Source organism: Cornus florida, unplaced genomic scaffold (assembly GCF_030987335.1).
Source record: "Cornus florida cultivar Cherokee Brave unplaced genomic scaffold, ASM3098733v1 CherokeeBrave_3.0.0_Hap2_Chr08, whole genome shotgun sequence".
In the NCBI taxonomy this organism is placed as follows: Eukaryota; Viridiplantae; Streptophyta; class Magnoliopsida; order Cornales; family Cornaceae; genus Cornus; species Cornus florida.
Window position 1 is genome coordinate 82,993,673 of NW_026775578.1, and position 18,519 is coordinate 83,012,191.

At 40.1% G+C, this 18,519-nt stretch overlaps 1 protein-coding gene across 1 annotated transcript; it reads right to left on the minus strand.

The window, feature by feature from the left end:
• Positions 1 to 1,246: 1,246 nt before the first annotated feature.
• LOC132270533 (uncharacterized) lies at positions 1,247 to 3,373 on the minus strand. The gene is made up of 2 exons (XM_059771709.1): positions 1,773 to 3,373; positions 1,247 to 1,460 (listed from the first exon to the last, which is right to left on the minus strand). Exons 1-2 carry the CDS (start codon positions 3,371 to 3,373, stop codon positions 1,247 to 1,249), a joined length of 1,815 nt encoding a protein of 604 aa, XP_059627692.1.
• Positions 3,374 to 18,519: the final 15,146 nt, after the last annotated feature.

The window sequence follows — 18,519 nt, forward strand, 5'->3', positions numbered from 1 at the left end:
CCTGGAGAAGATTAGAACTGATATCCAATAGCAGCAAATTTTTTTTTATTTTATGTATGGTACTACGTACCTTGAGACCTTTTTGGTTATGAATGATAATGTTTTTACTCAGCATCCCTTTCTTCCTTTGAGTTTTCTATTTTCAGCTTTGTAGTGCATTTTCACAAGTGCTTATCGTTCGGCCGTGTCACCATTCTGTCCTTTTCTTACTCATTTGTGAGCAAGTGTTTGGCATTCGGCTTGAAGTGCCAGCTGCCACTAATTTGCTGAATGCCTGGCGCTCGGTTTGAACGCCTCTTGCCACTTAGCTTTTTTATTTTTTAGCAAGTGTTTGGCATTCGGCTTGAAGTGCCAGCTGCCACTAATTTGCTGAATGCCTGGCGCTCGGCTTGAACGCCTCTTGCCACTTGGCTTTTTTATTTTTTAGCAAGTGTTTGGCGTTCGGCTTGAAGTGCCAGCTGCCACTAATTTGCTGAATGCCTGGCGCTCAGCTTGAACGCCTCTTGCCACTTGGCTTTTTATTTTTTATTTTTTAGCAAGTGTTTGGCGTTCGGCTTGAAGTGCCAGCTGCCACTAATTTACTGAATGCCTGGCGCTCGGCTTGACCGCCTCTTGCCACTTGGCTTTTTTATTTTTTAGCAAGTGTTTGGCGTTCGGCTTGAAGTGCCAGCTGCCATTAATTTGCTGAATGGGAAGAGCGTAGATTTTTAACAAAGAAGAGGCTTTTTATAAAGCATGGAAATTTCATACACTTGCAAGCATGCAATTTAAAACGTACAATATGCTTGAAATTAAACTCTACTTTTTACTGGTAGTACCTTTTCAGTGACATAGCATTCCATGGCTTATTGACTACCCTTCCTGTCATAGTTTCTAGGATGTATGCCCCCTTCCCTATGACTTCTGCTATTCTGTACGGACCTTCCCATGGGGAGAACATCTTTTTGACTATTCCCACCTTCCTTTTCAGAACCAGATCGCCAGGAGCGAAACCCCTGTGCCTCACCTTCTTGTTATGGCTATTCACGAGCGTCTGTTGATAAGAGGCGAGCCTCACTACAGCCGCATCCCTTTTTTCTTCCAATAAATCAAGATTGAACCTTAGCATTCTATCATTCTGCTCTTGATCCCACGCTAAGCTCCTTACAGTTGGAACAAAATGCTCGACTGGTATCACCGCCTCGGTGCCATAGGCCATAGCGAATGGGCTTTCTCCAGTTGGCCGTCTTGGGGTTGTTCTGTAAGCCTACAAGACGTTTGGTAACTCATCCAACCATTTGCCTTTTTCATTCTCCAGCTTTTTCTTGATACAAGCAAATATTGTCCTGTTTGTGATTTCGGCTTGACCATTAGCCTGAGGATGACTGACTGCTGCTAACTTCTGATTGATTCCATATTCCTCCAGCAGCTCTCTCACTTGCTTGCTATCGAGGTTGGTTCCATTGTCCATCACGATTGACCTTGGTATGCCAAATCGACAGATAATATTATTCCAGATGAAGCATCTTACTTAAGTTTGGGTGACACTAGGGTACGGCTCTGTTTCTACCCATTTGGTGAAGTAATCAGTAGCTAGCAGAACGTACTTATTCTGCGATCTTGCAGTCGGCAAAGGGCCAACCACGTCCATCCCCCACTGCGCGAAAGGCCATGGGGTGGCCATTACGTGCAGGTCTTCAAGTGGTTGATGTATCAATGACCCGAACCTCTGGCATTTATCGCATCTTCTAGAGAATTCTTCTGCATCTCGTGCTATGTTTGGCCAGAAGTACCCCTGTGTCATTGCTTTGTGTGCTAAAGATCTTCCTCCGGAGTGATTTCCGCATACTCCTTCATGAATGGTTCGCATAATCTGTCTTGCTTCTGTAGGGGTAGCACACTTCAAATATGGACCCGAGAAGGAGCGTCTATATAACTGATCATGCACAATGGCATACTTTGCTGCGCTGGACCTAATTCTTCTTGCTTCGTCCTTACGCTCGGGGAGTGTACCACTACGTATGTAAGCCATGATTGGATCAATCCAGCTCGGCTCATATGGTATAACATTAACATGTTGAGTGCTCGGATTAGGCAGTTCTTCAAAAATGGAAGGCTGGATCAGTATGTCGACCGGGATGACCCTAGCTAAAGTATCTCCAGAACTGGATGCACTACAAGCCAAGTGGTCGGCATCTTCGTTATACTCTCTCGGCAATTGGATAAACCTGATCTGATCAAAGGCTTTCGCCTCACTCAGAACCGCAGTTCGGTATGCTTCCATAGTCTCATCCTTGGCCCCGTAGTCCCTATTGACTTGTCGAATGACTAGTTGTGAATCACTATAAGCCATCAGATTCTTGATCTTCAATTCTTTAGCCAACTTCAGTCCAGCTATCAACGCCTCGTATTCTGCCTCATTGTTGGTCGCGCTGAACTCTAGTCTTATCACTTGGCTCAGCGTAGTTCCTTCTGGTGTTTGTAATTGAATTCCAATTCCGGCCCCCATTTGATTCGAGGAGCCGTCCACGAAAAGCTTCCACCAGGAACAATTACAATCCTCCACCGCACCTTCAGCATCACAATCAAGTAGGAAATCCGCCACCGCTTGACCTTTGATTGCCGTCTTGGGCTCGTACGTGATATTGAATGAACTCAATTCAATGGCCCACTTAGTCATTCTCCCCGACAGGTCCGGTTTGTGCAGGATCATTCTCAAAGGGAAAGTTGTTAAAACGACGATTGGATGAGATTCAAAATAGTGTCTAAGCTTCCTTTTTGCGTTGACCAGCGACAAGATCATTCGTTCGGCCCTAGAGTACCTTCTCTCCGGTTCAGACATCGTCTTGCTAACATAAAACACCGGGAACTGCTTGCCCTCTTTGCAACGGATCAGAACGGCACTGGTTACTATACTGGATATCCCGAGATATAGAAAGAGTTTCTTATTCGGTTCTGGAGCAGACAGAACCGGAGGATTACGCATGTACTCCTTCAGGCTGGTTAGCGCCTGCCGTTGCTCATCCCCCCAGGTTTGTCTTCCATGCCCTCGTATTGTATCAAAGAAAGGTTTACAGCGGTCTGAAAGCTTGGAAATAAATCGGCTCAGTGCGGCTATCCGTCCTGTGAGTGCCTGCACCTCTTTAATTGTCTTTGGCTCTGCATTCCTGACCAAGGCTTCTGCCTGTGCTGGGCTGACTTCAATTCCTCTATGATTGACCACATGTCCCAGGAACTGACCGGAGCTTACACCGAATGAGCATTTGGCCGGATTAAGCTTCATTCCATACTGGCGTAACACATCGAACACATCTTGCAGGTGCGCTAAATGATCGCTCTTCTTCTTACTCTTGACCACCATATCATCAATATAAGCCTTGACAGTGCTGCCCATTTGGCACTTAAAAATCTTGCTGATCAGCCTCTAATAAGTAGCTCCAGCGTTTTTTAATCCGAATGGCATGACTTTATAGTAATAAGTCCCTCGTTCAGTAACAAATGAAGTTTTCTCTTCATCAACTGGGTCCATAGGAATTTGATTATAACCAGAATAAGCATCCAGGAAAGTTAACCGCTCATATCCTGTGGTGGCATCTACCATTTGATCAATCCTGGGTAATGGGAAACTATCCTTTGGGCAGGCTTTATTTAGGTTAGTGAAGTCGATGCACACTCTCCATTTCCCATTCTTCTTCTGCACTACAACGACGTTAGAGAGCCAGGCCGGGTACTGAACTTCTTTGATGAATCCGACTTCAAGCAGCCGATCAACCTCCTCAGCTATAATCTGATTTCGTTCTGGAGCAAATCTTCTTTGCTTCTACTTCACTGGCTTTGCATTCGGATCCACATTGAGGGAATGGCAGGATACAGCAAGATTTATCCCTGGCATATCTGAATGGCTCCATGCGAATACATCCGCATTCCGAATCAAGAAATTAGTCAACTCTAGTCTCTCTTCTTCAGTGAGTCTGGTTCCCACCCTTATTGTTCGGTCTGGTTTCTTATCATTAATCTTCACTTCATGAAGGGGTTCTGTGGTCAGAACTGGTAGCTCCTCCCCCCCATCCTTGCTGGGAGGAGGGTTCTGTAATTGCTATTTTGGACTGGCTGAACGGATGGGATTTTTTCCTTTTCCAGCAGATTTCAAAGTTACTAAATAACATTCTTTAGCCGCAACCTGGTCCCCGTGTATATCTATCACCTTGGTCCCATCCGGACCCAAACATCGCATCACTTGATGTAAGGTTGACGGAACGCCCTGAATTCTGTGAATCCATCCTCTGCCCATCAGGAGGTTGTATGATAGATAAATTTCCACTACCACGAAACTTTTATTCAAAACCCGCTCAGCGGCTTGTACTGTCAATTCCACTATTCCAATGGGTTCCACTCGCTTCCCGTAAAATCCGAGCAACGGATTCCCTATGGGTTTGAGTTTTTCGGGTTCGATCTCCAGTCGGTCGAACGTCACCCTGGGCATGACATTCGCACTACTTCTTGGATCAATCAGGACTCTCCGAACCAGGCATTCTGCAATCGTCAGACTGACGACTAGTGGATCTTCATGAGGAATCTGAACGCGTAGCAGGTCCGTTTTATCAAACTTTATCGATGTGGACGCGTTCTGCTGGTGCAAAGCATGCACACTGCCAATTCTTCTTTTCAGCTGGGCCTGGCGTAACCTCGTCCTGAGTAACTCCTCTGACTCCGTCATTTGTTCAGGCCGGCCATGAATTGCGTTTATAATCCGGACGGGTTGGGAGTTGTGTTGGTTCGGCCTCTGGTTCCGCTTGATTTGTTCAGTCGGACGGTTATGCTCTTGCGCCGGACCCTGAACATAGCTTGCAAACTCCCCCTTTGTGATCAGCATCTCTACCTGCCTTCTTAGGTTCCTGCATTCGTTAGTCTGATGCCCAAAATCACTATGGAAAGCACAATGTTTAGTCTGATCCCTCTGTTCAAGAGGTTGCCTGATTGACAGAGGAGGACGAAACTTATCTTTGTTCTCCTGGTATAGCCTTGCTAAAGTGACTCTGAGTGGAGTGACTGATTCCTCCTCCCTGGGCCTCTTCTCCGCCTTCCATAAGGGGTGACGTTGCGGTTGAGCTTGTTTTTGCCGGATCTTGGCTTTGGACTTCTCCTCCGTCGAAATAATTGACGTCTTCCTTGAATTAGCTGCTTCTTCCTCCTCGAGGCGAACAAAACCGTCAGCTTTCTCGTTTAGCTCGTCCATTGTCTTTGGCGTATTAACCACCAAGCTGGTGTGGAACGACGTCCCTCGGTTCATTGCGAGTTTAAATGCTTGGACTGCTGTTGACAGGTGACACTCCATTACCATGCTTTTAACGAGGTTGAACCGGGTGAGAAAAGCTTGGAGCCGCTCATCCTCATGCTGCTTCATTGTAAAAAGGCTCGATACATCCTTAGCCGGACGCTTATTCCCATAATACTGGCTTATGAACTTATCGCATAAGTCCTGGAAACTGGCGATTGAGCCTTGAGCCAGATTCTTGAACCAATTGAGAGCTGGTCCAGCCAAGCTCGTAGGGAAACACTTGCACATCAAAGGATCATTATTAGTATTCAAAGCCATTTTCAACTGAATATGGTATATGTGATCGACCGGATCGGTTGTTCCGTCAAACAGAATGAAGATCGGCATGGAAAACTTCTTCGAATTCGGCACGTTCAGAATTTCATCAGTGAACGGCGATGCGACCGTCCTTGCTGAGGAACGCAATGCTTCGTTTTCTATTGAAAACCGTGACGGAAATCCTCGATCGGCAGATCTCCTTTCCGAGCTATTGTAATCAACTGTCGCTAATGAAGGTCGGTATGGCGGATCGAACAACCTATCCTCCTCAAATTCACTCCGCCATGGTGACGCAATCCGATGTTCATACGCCGGTGCTTCCTCCCTCATAATCCGTTTGTGATGCGGTTCCAGACGAACAGATCCTTCTTGATCCTCTACTCGGCCAACATTCGGAGGCAGATTACTGATTATATCTTCATCACGTCGTAGACCACCACGATTGACATCTTCTGGATCACCTTGACGATCAGCTTCGGACGGTAAAGCTCTCTCTCCTTCAGGAGGTGGCCTCGGAATTGCAAGAGCCTCACGATGCTCCATTCCAGCTCGTAGCTCTGCATTTTCTTTCCTCAAAGCATCGATCATGTTCATCAGCTCATCGAGCCTTGTCTACTGGCCATTCTCCAAAGGATTCGAGTTCGCCTCTCTGATCATCATTCCAGATCGGAGCAAAGTCATCAACTGCAGACTTCTTGACCAAATCGGAGCTCCGCTAATGCGCGCACACCAGATCTGAACTTACACTTGCTGAATTCAGTCCATTACTGGCCGGATTCAGTAATCACAACAGATCGCAATTGCGCAGCTCGCCGGATCAAGCACGGATCTGATCTGCTTGGATCGGACGCCAATTTTCTGAAATTAACCGGAGCCTAGACTCGTCAAGATAGATCGTATTATCACCAATGTTGATTCAGCTTTCGCAGATTAATTGTCTTCCTCGCAGAATGCATTGAATCGATCCGATCTGGAATGACATCAATCAATCCTTCCTGTTCTTCCCACAGACGGCGCCAATTGAAAGTACAAAGAATTTTTCCCCAATTGTAGAGAGAGAAACTTTACACTCTCAATGATTTTTCTAACCACTTTTCCCTCTTAATCCCTTCTATTTATAGACGGTTACAACCTCCACTGAGCTGATCTTATCTTGTTCTCCTTTGACTAGACTCGATTTCTCTCATTTTATCATGGGCTTCTGAAATGGCTTTATGGACCTGGGCCCATACGGCGCGAACTGGCTTCATCCTGTTCGTCCACATCCGACCCATCCTATGCAATGTGGATCACTCTAAACCCGGGTCGTTTTGGTATCCTCAGATACGCAGATACATCCTAGATAGACTTAATAATATCTAGAGTAGTCCATATATGTATAAGTACACACTATAGGACGCTCACTAGTTCAATAAGTCTGTCTCAGCCTGAGTAGAGATACTATGCAAATCGCACATAATGTGGTCATATGTACCTAGACCTACCAGGGAACAACAACTACTATCCAGCTATCCATCCTAGGTGATATACGCACCCTAACCATAGTCCTGAGACTCAAGCTCATACCATGGTACCATATCATATATATATAAAGTCCGTGTCATTCTAATATAAAATATCACCCATCTTGTATAGTGGTTTGATATATGTATAACAATCCATCCCAAAATACCAAATTATGTCATTCAGTTATTTATTGACCTGACACCAATAGGAGTTGGACTTAACCTTTATGGTTAATCTACACCTTAATCCATTTTAGGTAGGACTTAGTATTTGAACTAATCCATCCCTAGTATGCTGACGGTCGTCGTCCTACCATAAGCTTAAAGAGTGTGAAATTTAAAGCGAGGGCCAAGAGTTTTACATTTATTGAAGCCACTACTACCTTTCACTATAAATATAGCTAGGGCAAGTACGGATCGTCCCAAGGGATTGTGAGGGTCGGACAAGGTCATGGAATCACTATTAGGGCTAGTAGGTCGAGTGATCAAACAATTGGTGGGTTGGTTGATTAGAGAGCAACTAAATTGAATTAAGTAATAACAAAATAATGCAATTAAGAGTAAGTAGGAGAAAGAGATCTTGGGGTTTAGAGATCATTACCAAGCAATGCATTTCTATACCATTGACAAGTGACTAATGAGGGCAAATGGTGTGTTGCAATATTGGTGTGTGTATGTGTTCGGTTGATTCAACAAGTAAGGATGACTAGTTAAGCATGTATTGTCTAAACATCATGTGAAAGGCACAATATATCTAAGCAATGAAGTATATATTGTCTAAACAACATGTGAATGACACAATAGATCAAAACAAGTCATTAATCATTTCATTAAGCTCACAATCCAAATATAACACAAGGTTAGAGACATATGCTATTTGCATTCAAAAGCTTGGATCATCAATTAACAAGCATGGATTATCCTCCCATTTAACACTACACTACATCTACACTATTAGCATGAAAATAAACTAGGGGAGAGGCACAATCCATCAAGGAACAAGTATGAACCATCAAGGTAATCACAAGAGCATTCCTTTAAGCACTATGTTTTAACAATCTCCAAATCTATAGCATCAATACACATAGACATACATCAATATCACAAAATCTAGAGACAAGCACATGAACATCCATTCTAGCATACATAGACATATGGATAGAATGAAATGATCAATTGGAAGCATTAAACCACATAAATCATTGAATAAACGAGATCTATATATGTAAAAGTGTCAAAACATTAATTACAACACTAATCCCTCAATAATACACAAGATTAAGATATAGAAAGCATGTTTGGGGCTAACTCTAGCCCCAAGAGGATGTCAAGCCACTCATGGTGATGTTGCTCCAACCCTCAAGGGCTAACTCCATGGAAGAGATTTGCTCCTTGGTTGATGAAGAGTCTCTAATGGTGTCTCTAGCCCCCTTCTCCTCTAAGCTTGCTCTTCTAGAGAATAAACCCTAGAATTGTATATTAGCTCCCCTTTATAAAAAACAATCCTTATAAAGGACAACTTTCAATGATATGGAAATTTAAATTTTTGCACTGGAGGAAGTTCGATCGATCGAACCTTGGACTTGGATCAATCGAACTGGCTGAGATCCATCGAACTTAGGCTGGATCGATCCAACTGGTTGAGCTTTTTTGGGAAAAGACAAATCTGAGATATTTTGGGGAGATATTTTTGGGAAAAAGGATAAAAGTGGTTAGTGGGTGGTACAGCTATGGATGGGATCAATCATTTGAATAAGGACAAAGGTGTTCAATCGATCGAAAGGTGGTGTTGAATCGATCGAACTTTGAACTTTATGCTTTTGGGTTAAGGCTTGGATCTATCTTGAAGTGCTGAGATCGATCATTGTTCGATCGATCGAACTTTGAAGTTGGATCGATCGAATTTTGTTGCTTCCCACCTTTGGCTTCATTTGCTTCTTTCTTTCTCCACTTTGCTCCTTTCTTTGTTTAATCCCAGAATTGCTTCAATTAAGCTCTTATTTGGCTGAGTTAGCTTATTTTCGGGATAAGTGCCTGAAAATGGAAATAATACAAAATCAATCTAAAATGGTAAAGTAAGATAGATAAAGGTACTAGAATGCTTAAGCTTAAGGGGTTTAAATACGCACTTTTCAGCGCTCATCATATGCCACCGTCCCATACCGGTGCATACAGTCCTCCAATCCACATAATTGACAAAAATAACATTAATTAATTCATCAACAGTTCTCTAAAATATGCATCAGTATTGTTTAATACATATATAATGACATTAGGTATTCACTACAGAAACTCAAAATCATGCTCCAACTGTTTAATCTGCTAAAATAAATCATAGCGTTTAAATCCTCCAAAACAACTTATAAATTGATACAATTACAACAATTTAAGTAACAATTAAATCCAAAATAAGTATAGTTAATTATAGTTAATTCACCACACTTATAACATTGTTAAAATATATGATTAATTATAATTAGATCATATATAAAAACCTTGCCAAGTTCCAGTAAGTAAAACTAACAAAACAGTGCAAACTACCAGTTTTTCTCTTAGGCTTTTCTTACTCTAATCTTCCATTCAATTATGAATTTATGTCTCCTCATAATTTTACAGGTCTACAATAGTTCCATACAACATTTAATACAGTTTAAACAGAAAAAAATACGCTAAAACAGTCAAAACGCAGCCTAAAACCATTAAAACGCAAGTTTGGAGCAAGAGCAGGCTCTCACAAGTTGAGAGCTTGCTCGTACACATTGGGAGCTGGCTCCCTAACATTGGGAGCCTGCTCTCATGAGCTAGGAGCCAGCTCCATTCATGTGGGATCCGGCTCTTGCCTTGAGGGAGCTGGCTCCCTCTTTTCCTGGAGCCTACTCTCTCTCCCGAAGAGCCGTCTGTCCCTTCAGCTTCGTTTTCCTCACCTCCGGTGATTCCCAAGGCCTCTGTAATGTTTTCAATACTTGTTCTAGGGTCCAATATTAATCCTAGATTAATCCTAAACCATTGGTATACAACCACGACATGAATTGAACCCAACGTTTGAAAACAACGGCAACAGGTTTTTAGTTAAAATTTCTTAAGCAACACAACACAGATAATTCAATAAAATTAAATACTATTTAAGCATGCATAATTGATGTGTTATAACATTCGTTTAATCTATTTTAACATTTATTAAATCCCTGGAGTCTACCTAGGCATGCACAGAACACAGATTAAAGGGAAAAAGTATAATAGAGACTTGCCTTGAGTTTCAGTTTTGAAACTCTAATCCACCATCTCTAAATAATCTGTCAACGTCCTAGACTACAGTTCTACACCTCCGGTGCTTTGGTTCAACCCAGAAGCAACCACGTTCCTTCCTCCTTGAACTGCTTTGTTAATCACCCAAATTCACCCTTTGTTTCTCTCTGTATCTCTCTGTTTTTTCACTACGAGAATAGGGTTCGTTGGTAACCCTATACCAACGTATAATATAGTATATATAGGCTTCACCAATCCTACACCAACCTTAAGTCGGCTACAATGTGAGACATAAAATAAAACCCTAATTTACAATATGTAAAAAAAATAACAGTTAATGCAAACCAAGTTAACAATTACGCTAATTAAACAATTAAAATAAATTAACCAAGTAGTTAATCAAATATAGTATATAACAAAATAGTTAAATCAAATAGTTAAATAATTAATCCAATTCAATAATTAAACAATTACTCAAGTATTAAACAATTAAAACAATTAATCCAATTAAATAAGCAAATAATCACAAAATAAAATTAAATAAGCAAATAATCACAAAATAAAATAAAACAATAAATAAAATGCCGAGACTATTCTTTTAAAATTAGGGGTATTACACTCACATCACTACTTCTCAGGTTATAGCAAGTAAATAGTAAATTTCAGTCCAAATAAGGCTTCACAAAACAGTTTTTGCTACAGCAATGTTATAAGGGCAAATATGGTATTTCAACACTACTAACTTCTAGATTTTGGCTCTCTTAAGTGTATTTCAACTATATGAATATGCTCAGATGAATAGAACAATAATTATAGCAATGTATTTCAATTTCAGTTCACACAGCAGCCTTTAAACACTAGTAAAACCTGATTTGTGAGGTCAACCAAACCAAAATCTGAGATTGTCATTTTCTTGACCAAATCTCAATTTTTTTAGCTTCAAATCATCTAATCAGTCATGCTCAGATGATGGACATTCAAGGTATAGCATGATAATGATATCTAAAGTTCAGTTTATGAAGCTTAAGCCAGAAATTCAAATAAAACTTCAGGTTTGATGTGATAGCCATGGTTTATAGGCCAGTACGTCCTATGATAAACTGAACATAAATCCAATGATGAATCCAGAATGCGGAAGCAAAAGGTGTAACAATGGTCTTCAGGGATACTACACATTTATAAAACACCAATGTGATCCTCAATGAGGTCACCAAACCCAATGAAAATGAATGCGATAACGGCGTCTAAAAAATGGATAAGAATGAATCTAGGGGCAAAATGGCTATTTCATAGAGAAATGGATGCTACCAAGTATACCATTGGAAATAAAATGAAAAATTAAAGAATTTAGACTCAAGAATCACCTGATTCGAAGTCCGGACGAAAAAGATATGAAAATAAGAACAAAATAGCATTCTTTGATTTAGAGATACCGCGACCCTATCTCACTAAAATTGGTATAACTCTCACTACGATTGGAGTTTTTGAGTGTGGTTGGTATCATTGGAAAGCTAACTTCAAGATCTTGAGTTTAGGCTCAAGAATGATATGATTTGGATTAGAAAAAAAAGGAGATATGACCCTCTAAAGTTGACCTAAGAAATCTATCCAAGAAGCTGAAAGGAAACCAAGCTCCAGGAAGGATTAGCCAGCTGATGTACAGTACCAGCCGGCTGAAACTCAATCATCAACCGGCTGATGAATGGTACCAGCCAACTGAAACGCCCTTTTAAGAGTGCAAACTCTCAAGAAATCCTTGGGAACACTCATTAGTCGGCTGATGACTGCTATCGGTAGACAGATGGACTAGGTAGTAGTAGAAAAAGCTGTTGCAATCCATAGGGAAGGTGCTTGGCTCAATTTTAAAATTATGCATGCTTCCTATTTGATCCGGACAAGATTGATGTGTCTCTCGCAATCGTACGATATCGTGTAAGATATAGCTCTATCCAAAGAGGATGTCGAACCCACAGGGAAAAGAGATTTGTAGTTTAGTTTTCAACTTTGAGCTATAGTTTACAAGTAACTCAATTGGGAAGTTTGTTGGTTGTCACGATTTAACAAACATAAACTGTAAAATAATCAACTAAAATAACTTAAACTAAATTAAATGATTAGAGAGGGAAGATCTTAGGGCTTTGACTTCACCACAATCGTTATACTATAGTCAATTGAATCAACTCTGGGATTTTAACCAATTCTATTTTCAAATAAACTAAACTCAATAACATTTGTTCAGCGCGAAGTTTAAAGAAAGATGTTTTACAAATTTAGCTAACTATAACCTATCTACGGTTAGCGTGGACTATTCACCTACCTACTCTACCTACTCTAACTTCTGTGTGAATGAACCACATTTCCTAAGCATAGATTATGAAAACATTTGTTTGTAAAATTTATTGGAACACCATTATATAACCTCTATCCTTGTGTCCGACAGGGCTCTGCCAGATACCGTACAATAAGGTAGGTTGAGAATAGAACATAAATTATTATATCTAAGACAAGGTAATAACAATTTATATTCTACTGAAGCATGAAAAACCACTTGAGTTGTCTCAAGTGCTCATAGTCATATAATCAAGAAAACATAATATATTGAAATAAACCTAGAGTTAAAACAATCAAACCATAATACAACGTTTGGTTACATCAGTGCCCTAAGAAAGGGATTAGCTACTCATAACAAGGTTGGATAGCATCTATGTTGAGTTCATCTCCATCGTCACGGACGGCACCTCTCTTCTCAGGATCTGCACTTTCAAGGTTGTAGACCCTAAAAGCCACCACACCTTCAGCTTTCTGAATAATACGTAAAAGAGATTGGAATTTCGGACCTCTTCTATCAATGCTTATGCCTTCTTTTATAGAAGAAAATATTTATTTGGTGGGCTTTTAGGTCTTCTGGCCCAACTGGGATAAGATACGGCTGAAAAGATAGCAATCCCACAGCTGTTCCTCTGACAAGTCATACAATGCTCGAGCTTCAAAAACGGATGCTTGACCTTTAGGGATCATGCTTGAGCATCAGGAACCAATGCTCGAGCAATACTAGGTGGATGCTCGAGCTTCAGTGAATGGTGCTTGATTATCACATTAACACTTAGCCAATTTTCTTCGACTATTTTCCGAAGTGTCTTTTCCTTTTAACATTGCTTAATCCAAGCTTCTTGGGCTCGATCACTAGGTACCATGCTCGAGCATATGGGGCTCATTACTCGAGCATCAAGGGATGATGCTCGATCCTCTATTGATAGTGCTCGATCATGGAAGTGATGCACGAGACCTGGGAGCATAGCCTTCAATTCAAAATCAACTCATTAATTTCCGACGCCTCATGTTTGAGCCTCAGGGTTAAGGCTCGAGCACCTTTGGTTACGACTCGAGCACCCTTGCAGTAAGGCTCGAGCATCTTTGCAGTAAGGCTCGAGCATCAAGGTACTGATGCTCAAGCATTTGGCCTTGTTAACTTTTCTTCTTTTCTTTGTTGTAATGCTTAAACCTCAACACCTGGGCTCGAGCTCTAAAGCTTCAATTGCTTCAAACTTCACCAATTTAACTCACGACTTGCTCTGAATGACCGGCAACGACATGGTAAGCTTCGATATCAGCATAAAATCCCGGTTTTAATCATTTATCTAGGAAAGTACCTGAAACACACATTAAGCATAAATTAGTCTAATAATGGATAGAAATATCACTTTTAAGCCCTAACATATACGTACTTAGGGGCTCGAATATACATATATTCAGCGCTCATGACACCCTCAAACTTACATATTGCTAGTCCCTTAGTAATACAGAACTAAAAAGCTGCTTTCGTGGGAATCACGGTTGCATTTAGCTTATGCAACAAGCCTTTAAACCTCTAGGTTACCCCTAGTGGACAAGTTATAGTCTCGTGAAGGTTTCCAGTGAAGATACCCATAAACTTCTCACATCAGTGCCTTTAATGCACAGTAAGCTTATTCAAGTCTGTTTTCAAATCATATCATCCTACAATTCATTCATCAGTCAAATACAGCATATATACCAATCATGTAATCAGAAGAACTTTCAACTTCCAATCTCAGTTAAGCAACCATAGTCCCCATATATCAGTCCAATCATTTATTCAACAATTTTAATCTCTAAAGATGCTTTTTGAAAGTGATCCTGCAATTTATCGTGTTGCATACTGTCCATACTTGCTTTTATTCCTTATTATTCCTCAATTCACAAGCAGACTCTTCAAATTCCAACTCCCAAGGCATTTTTATTATATTTTTTTCTTTTTTGTATGCATTTTTTTCAAAAAGGATATTTGTGCAATGTCTAGGTTTATTAAGCTTTCTAAATTACCCTTATAGCGAACTTTCAACCAATGACTCCCAGACCAGATGATCTTAGGGCATTAAGTGTTAAAACACCCCTAAGGACTTAATTGTTCAAGTAATCTAGGCGACCTAAACCCCTTATGTAACAAGTTTTCAGCCAATGACTCCCAAACTAGACAATCTTAGGGCATTAGGTGTCAAAACACACCCCTAAGGACTTAATCACTCAAGCAATCTAAGTACAACCTTGAACTTGATCTTTTTCTACTTTTCTTTCCTTTCCTTTTCTTTTTTTTTTTTTTTCATTCACATTGGTGAACTTTTTTTTTTCTGTTGCATACATACCAATATTTCAATTTTTTTCTATTTTATGCCTCAATCATCTAAACTATCAAATCTACCTGATCATTTCAGTCTAACTCAAAACAAAACAAGACTTTTAATTTCTACCCCACAGACTTCATGCAAGTGTGAATATTGTGCAAAGTGTAGCATCTCAAAGATCAGCATCATTAAACAATAATTATCCTAACAGAGTGAATCACAACTTACCAACTGATTTTAAAAAATGTCAAGGACTCCGTTTCACAATAATGTAGCATACAAACCATTTCTAACCAACTTCAGACTGCAAACAGAGTATATAATCATCACAGACTCAAACACATATCAGCAAAGCATATCCTTGTGTCAGCAAAAATTTCCAAAATTTCAAAAATTCAAAAATAAAATGATACCTTACCCCCAAACTTAGAATGCACATTGTCCTCAATGTGTGAGAACAAACGAAAGATAGAAAAATATTACCAGACAAGCAGACCAGCAAAGATAGGACAAAATAATGCACGGGTGAGTGAAAATGAATTTCCAACATCTCATCCTTTGACATAGTGGTTCCTCAAAACCAGTCAAGGGTGCTTTAATTCAAATCACCCCCAAACTTGATCTGTAGTATCTGGCAAAAGTAATAAACTCCAACACACATTAGAGTATCAAGCATATGGAGTAAGCATAGAGTAATATCATAATGTATGAAAATATCAACACAAGGATAATATAATCAAAAAACATGTATATATATCTGAAATTAGTACAATGCTTTGCAATAAAAAGACTTAGGGTAGCTATACATCATATAGAAAATAAATACAGCCAACAAAAACTGCCCTAGTCAACAAAAATATAGAAAAGTCCTAAGAACTAATCCGTAGGTGGTGGTGGTGGTGTTGGTGGAACAGAAGAAGTAGAAGGATCAGACGGAGTGTGGCGCAATAACTCCTCAAGAATGCTCTGCTGTGCAGCCAGCATCTACCTCAACACTGTCTGTCCATCCTGCAGCTCAGCCACCCTGGCCTGTAAATCTCTAATCTCATCCTGAGAAGCTGGGCTGCAAGAGCGGGTCTCCTCCTAACCTAAAGCCTAAAATCGGAGAGATATATCTCCTCATCTGTAGCCTCAACATCATCTCTCCTATTAATAACTGCTACATAGCCCTCATCACCAAACTCTATCGCATCTCTCCGATGCGCCGGCATATAGGACCAAACTTTATTCCATTCCCTCATTCCGAATTGCAGAGATTCTTCACCGGATTCCTCTTTTGGACTTACCACAAACCCCTGCAGCTCTAATATCTTGGTAATCATATATGGAAAAGGCAGCGCATGTGTAGGAATAACCTTATGTGGTCCAATCTCAGACCGAAATGCTAGTAGCTGACAGAAAATCATCCTAGGGAATGAATACCAGTGCTCAAATTGAATAACATAAAGTGCTTGGAGAAATCAGTATTCCTAATAGTCTTATGTCCAAGAGATTGGACATTAGCAGAGATGATAGAATCTAGAATCCACAACCTCTTAGGAATTTTGGCTTTGGTAGTATTACGCTTTCTCCTAGCAAATTGACCATTATGTAACTTTTGAATTAAATTCTCAGTAATCGGTACCCTAGGGAATGGTGTAAAAATAGGACAGCTACGTCTCTCATCTACAACCTCATGGAGCATATTATGACATTCTAGAGCTGCGACAATAACATCAGGATTAATAATTAAATCATGCCCATCAATTCTAGTTCTAAGCTCCCAAGGGTCATCCTCACTATAAACCAGATTAAGGTAAAACAGACGAACAAGACGAGGATAGGCAAGCTGAGTAATAGGGACCATGAGATGAAGAAGATGCCTGTAGCTAAAACACTTCATAGCCCACCTAATGCACGGATCATTGATGAACGCCTGATAATCAAAGGTCGTTTCATAAGAAATTGGAACTATTTGCCATGCACTTGGTAACATATCTTTTATCCCTCTAGCGCATTTAGCAGCAATAGGACGAACCATCTTCAAGATAACCCTTCAAATTTCACAAAAATCTCCAGTTATTGTAATCTGCAACCCGATGCTCGAGCTTCAAGTACTGATGCTCGAGCCTTTAGGAAATAATGCTCGAGCCTTAATCTTCAATGCTCGAGCTCTCCCTGAACTTCACTGAAGCAGATCATAGAAATCAGTTCAAAATATTAAGGCAAAGTGGATCTAAACAGCTAGTCTACATAAATCATACATGAACAAAAGTCATCGACTTATATATCCAGAGAATAACTCATACTCTCCATCATTAAAGCCTGGCAATTAATTAACTCAGAAAATTCTGTTTGAAGAAAAAGAAGATTACCTCTATTTCTTGGAGATCTGGAACAAGGATGTAGATTAGCTCTGACTATGAATAGGAAGAATACTTAGAGAGCTTTTATAAAGAACGACCCATGGCTTTCCTTTTTGTTATAGGCGAAGGAGTTTTCAGTTTCCTGATTTAAAAATTTTTAGAACCTCTGGCTCGAGCATCAGAGGTGTAAGCTCAAGCATGGCCACTGAAAACCCTAGATCTTACGATGATGAAGGCTCGAGCTTTAGGTATGGATGCTCGAGCATTTCACTACTGATGATCGAGCATGGAGCTAATGATGCTCGAGTATGGAGACAAATTTTTGGATTTTTAGATTTTTTTATTTTCTTTTTCTATTTTAGTCAAACCTAAACTAACTTAGAATTAAAATAAAGATTAAAATAAACCTATAACCTAGAAAATAAAATAACAAAATCAAAAACTTAAAATAACGAAATAAAAATCAAAATAAATTACGGTACAACATACAAATGCTAAGTTTAACGTCGATAGCTAGACAGCATGCTAAGTTTAATGTCGATAGCTCGATGAAAACCTAACCTCTCTTAGTCCAAGTAAATAGGATCGTGAAGTTCCACTGCTTCAACTATGCCTCTCTGCACACTACCCTCTATATAGGGTTTAAGTCTCTGTCCATTAACCTTGGACAGTTGTCCAGTCTTGCAATCCTGTATTTCTATTGCACCATAAGGTGTAATAGAAATAACTATGTATGGACCTTCCCAACGTGACTTTAACTTTCCAGGAAAAAGTTTCAATCATATATTAAACAACCAAACCTTCGTCCTAGGCTCAAAAGTCTTACGCAAGATATGTTTATCATGAAATGCCTTAGCCTTTGCCTTGTAAACCTTAGCACTCTCATAAGCATCATTACATAATTCTTCAAGCTCAGTTAATTGAAACTTCCTGTTAGAACCTGCAGATGTCATATCGAAGTTAAGTATTTTAATAGCCCAGAAAGCTCTGTGTTCTAACTCTACAGGAAGATAACACCATTTACCATAGACAGGACCGTAAGGTGAGATACCAATCGGAGTCTTATATGCAGTCTGGTAAACCCACAAAGCATCGTTCAGTCTATAAGACCAATCTTTACGATCTGGCTTAACCATTTTCTCAAGAATTCTCTTAATTTCACGATTGGATATTTCTACTTGGCCACTTGTTTGGGGATGATAGGCAGA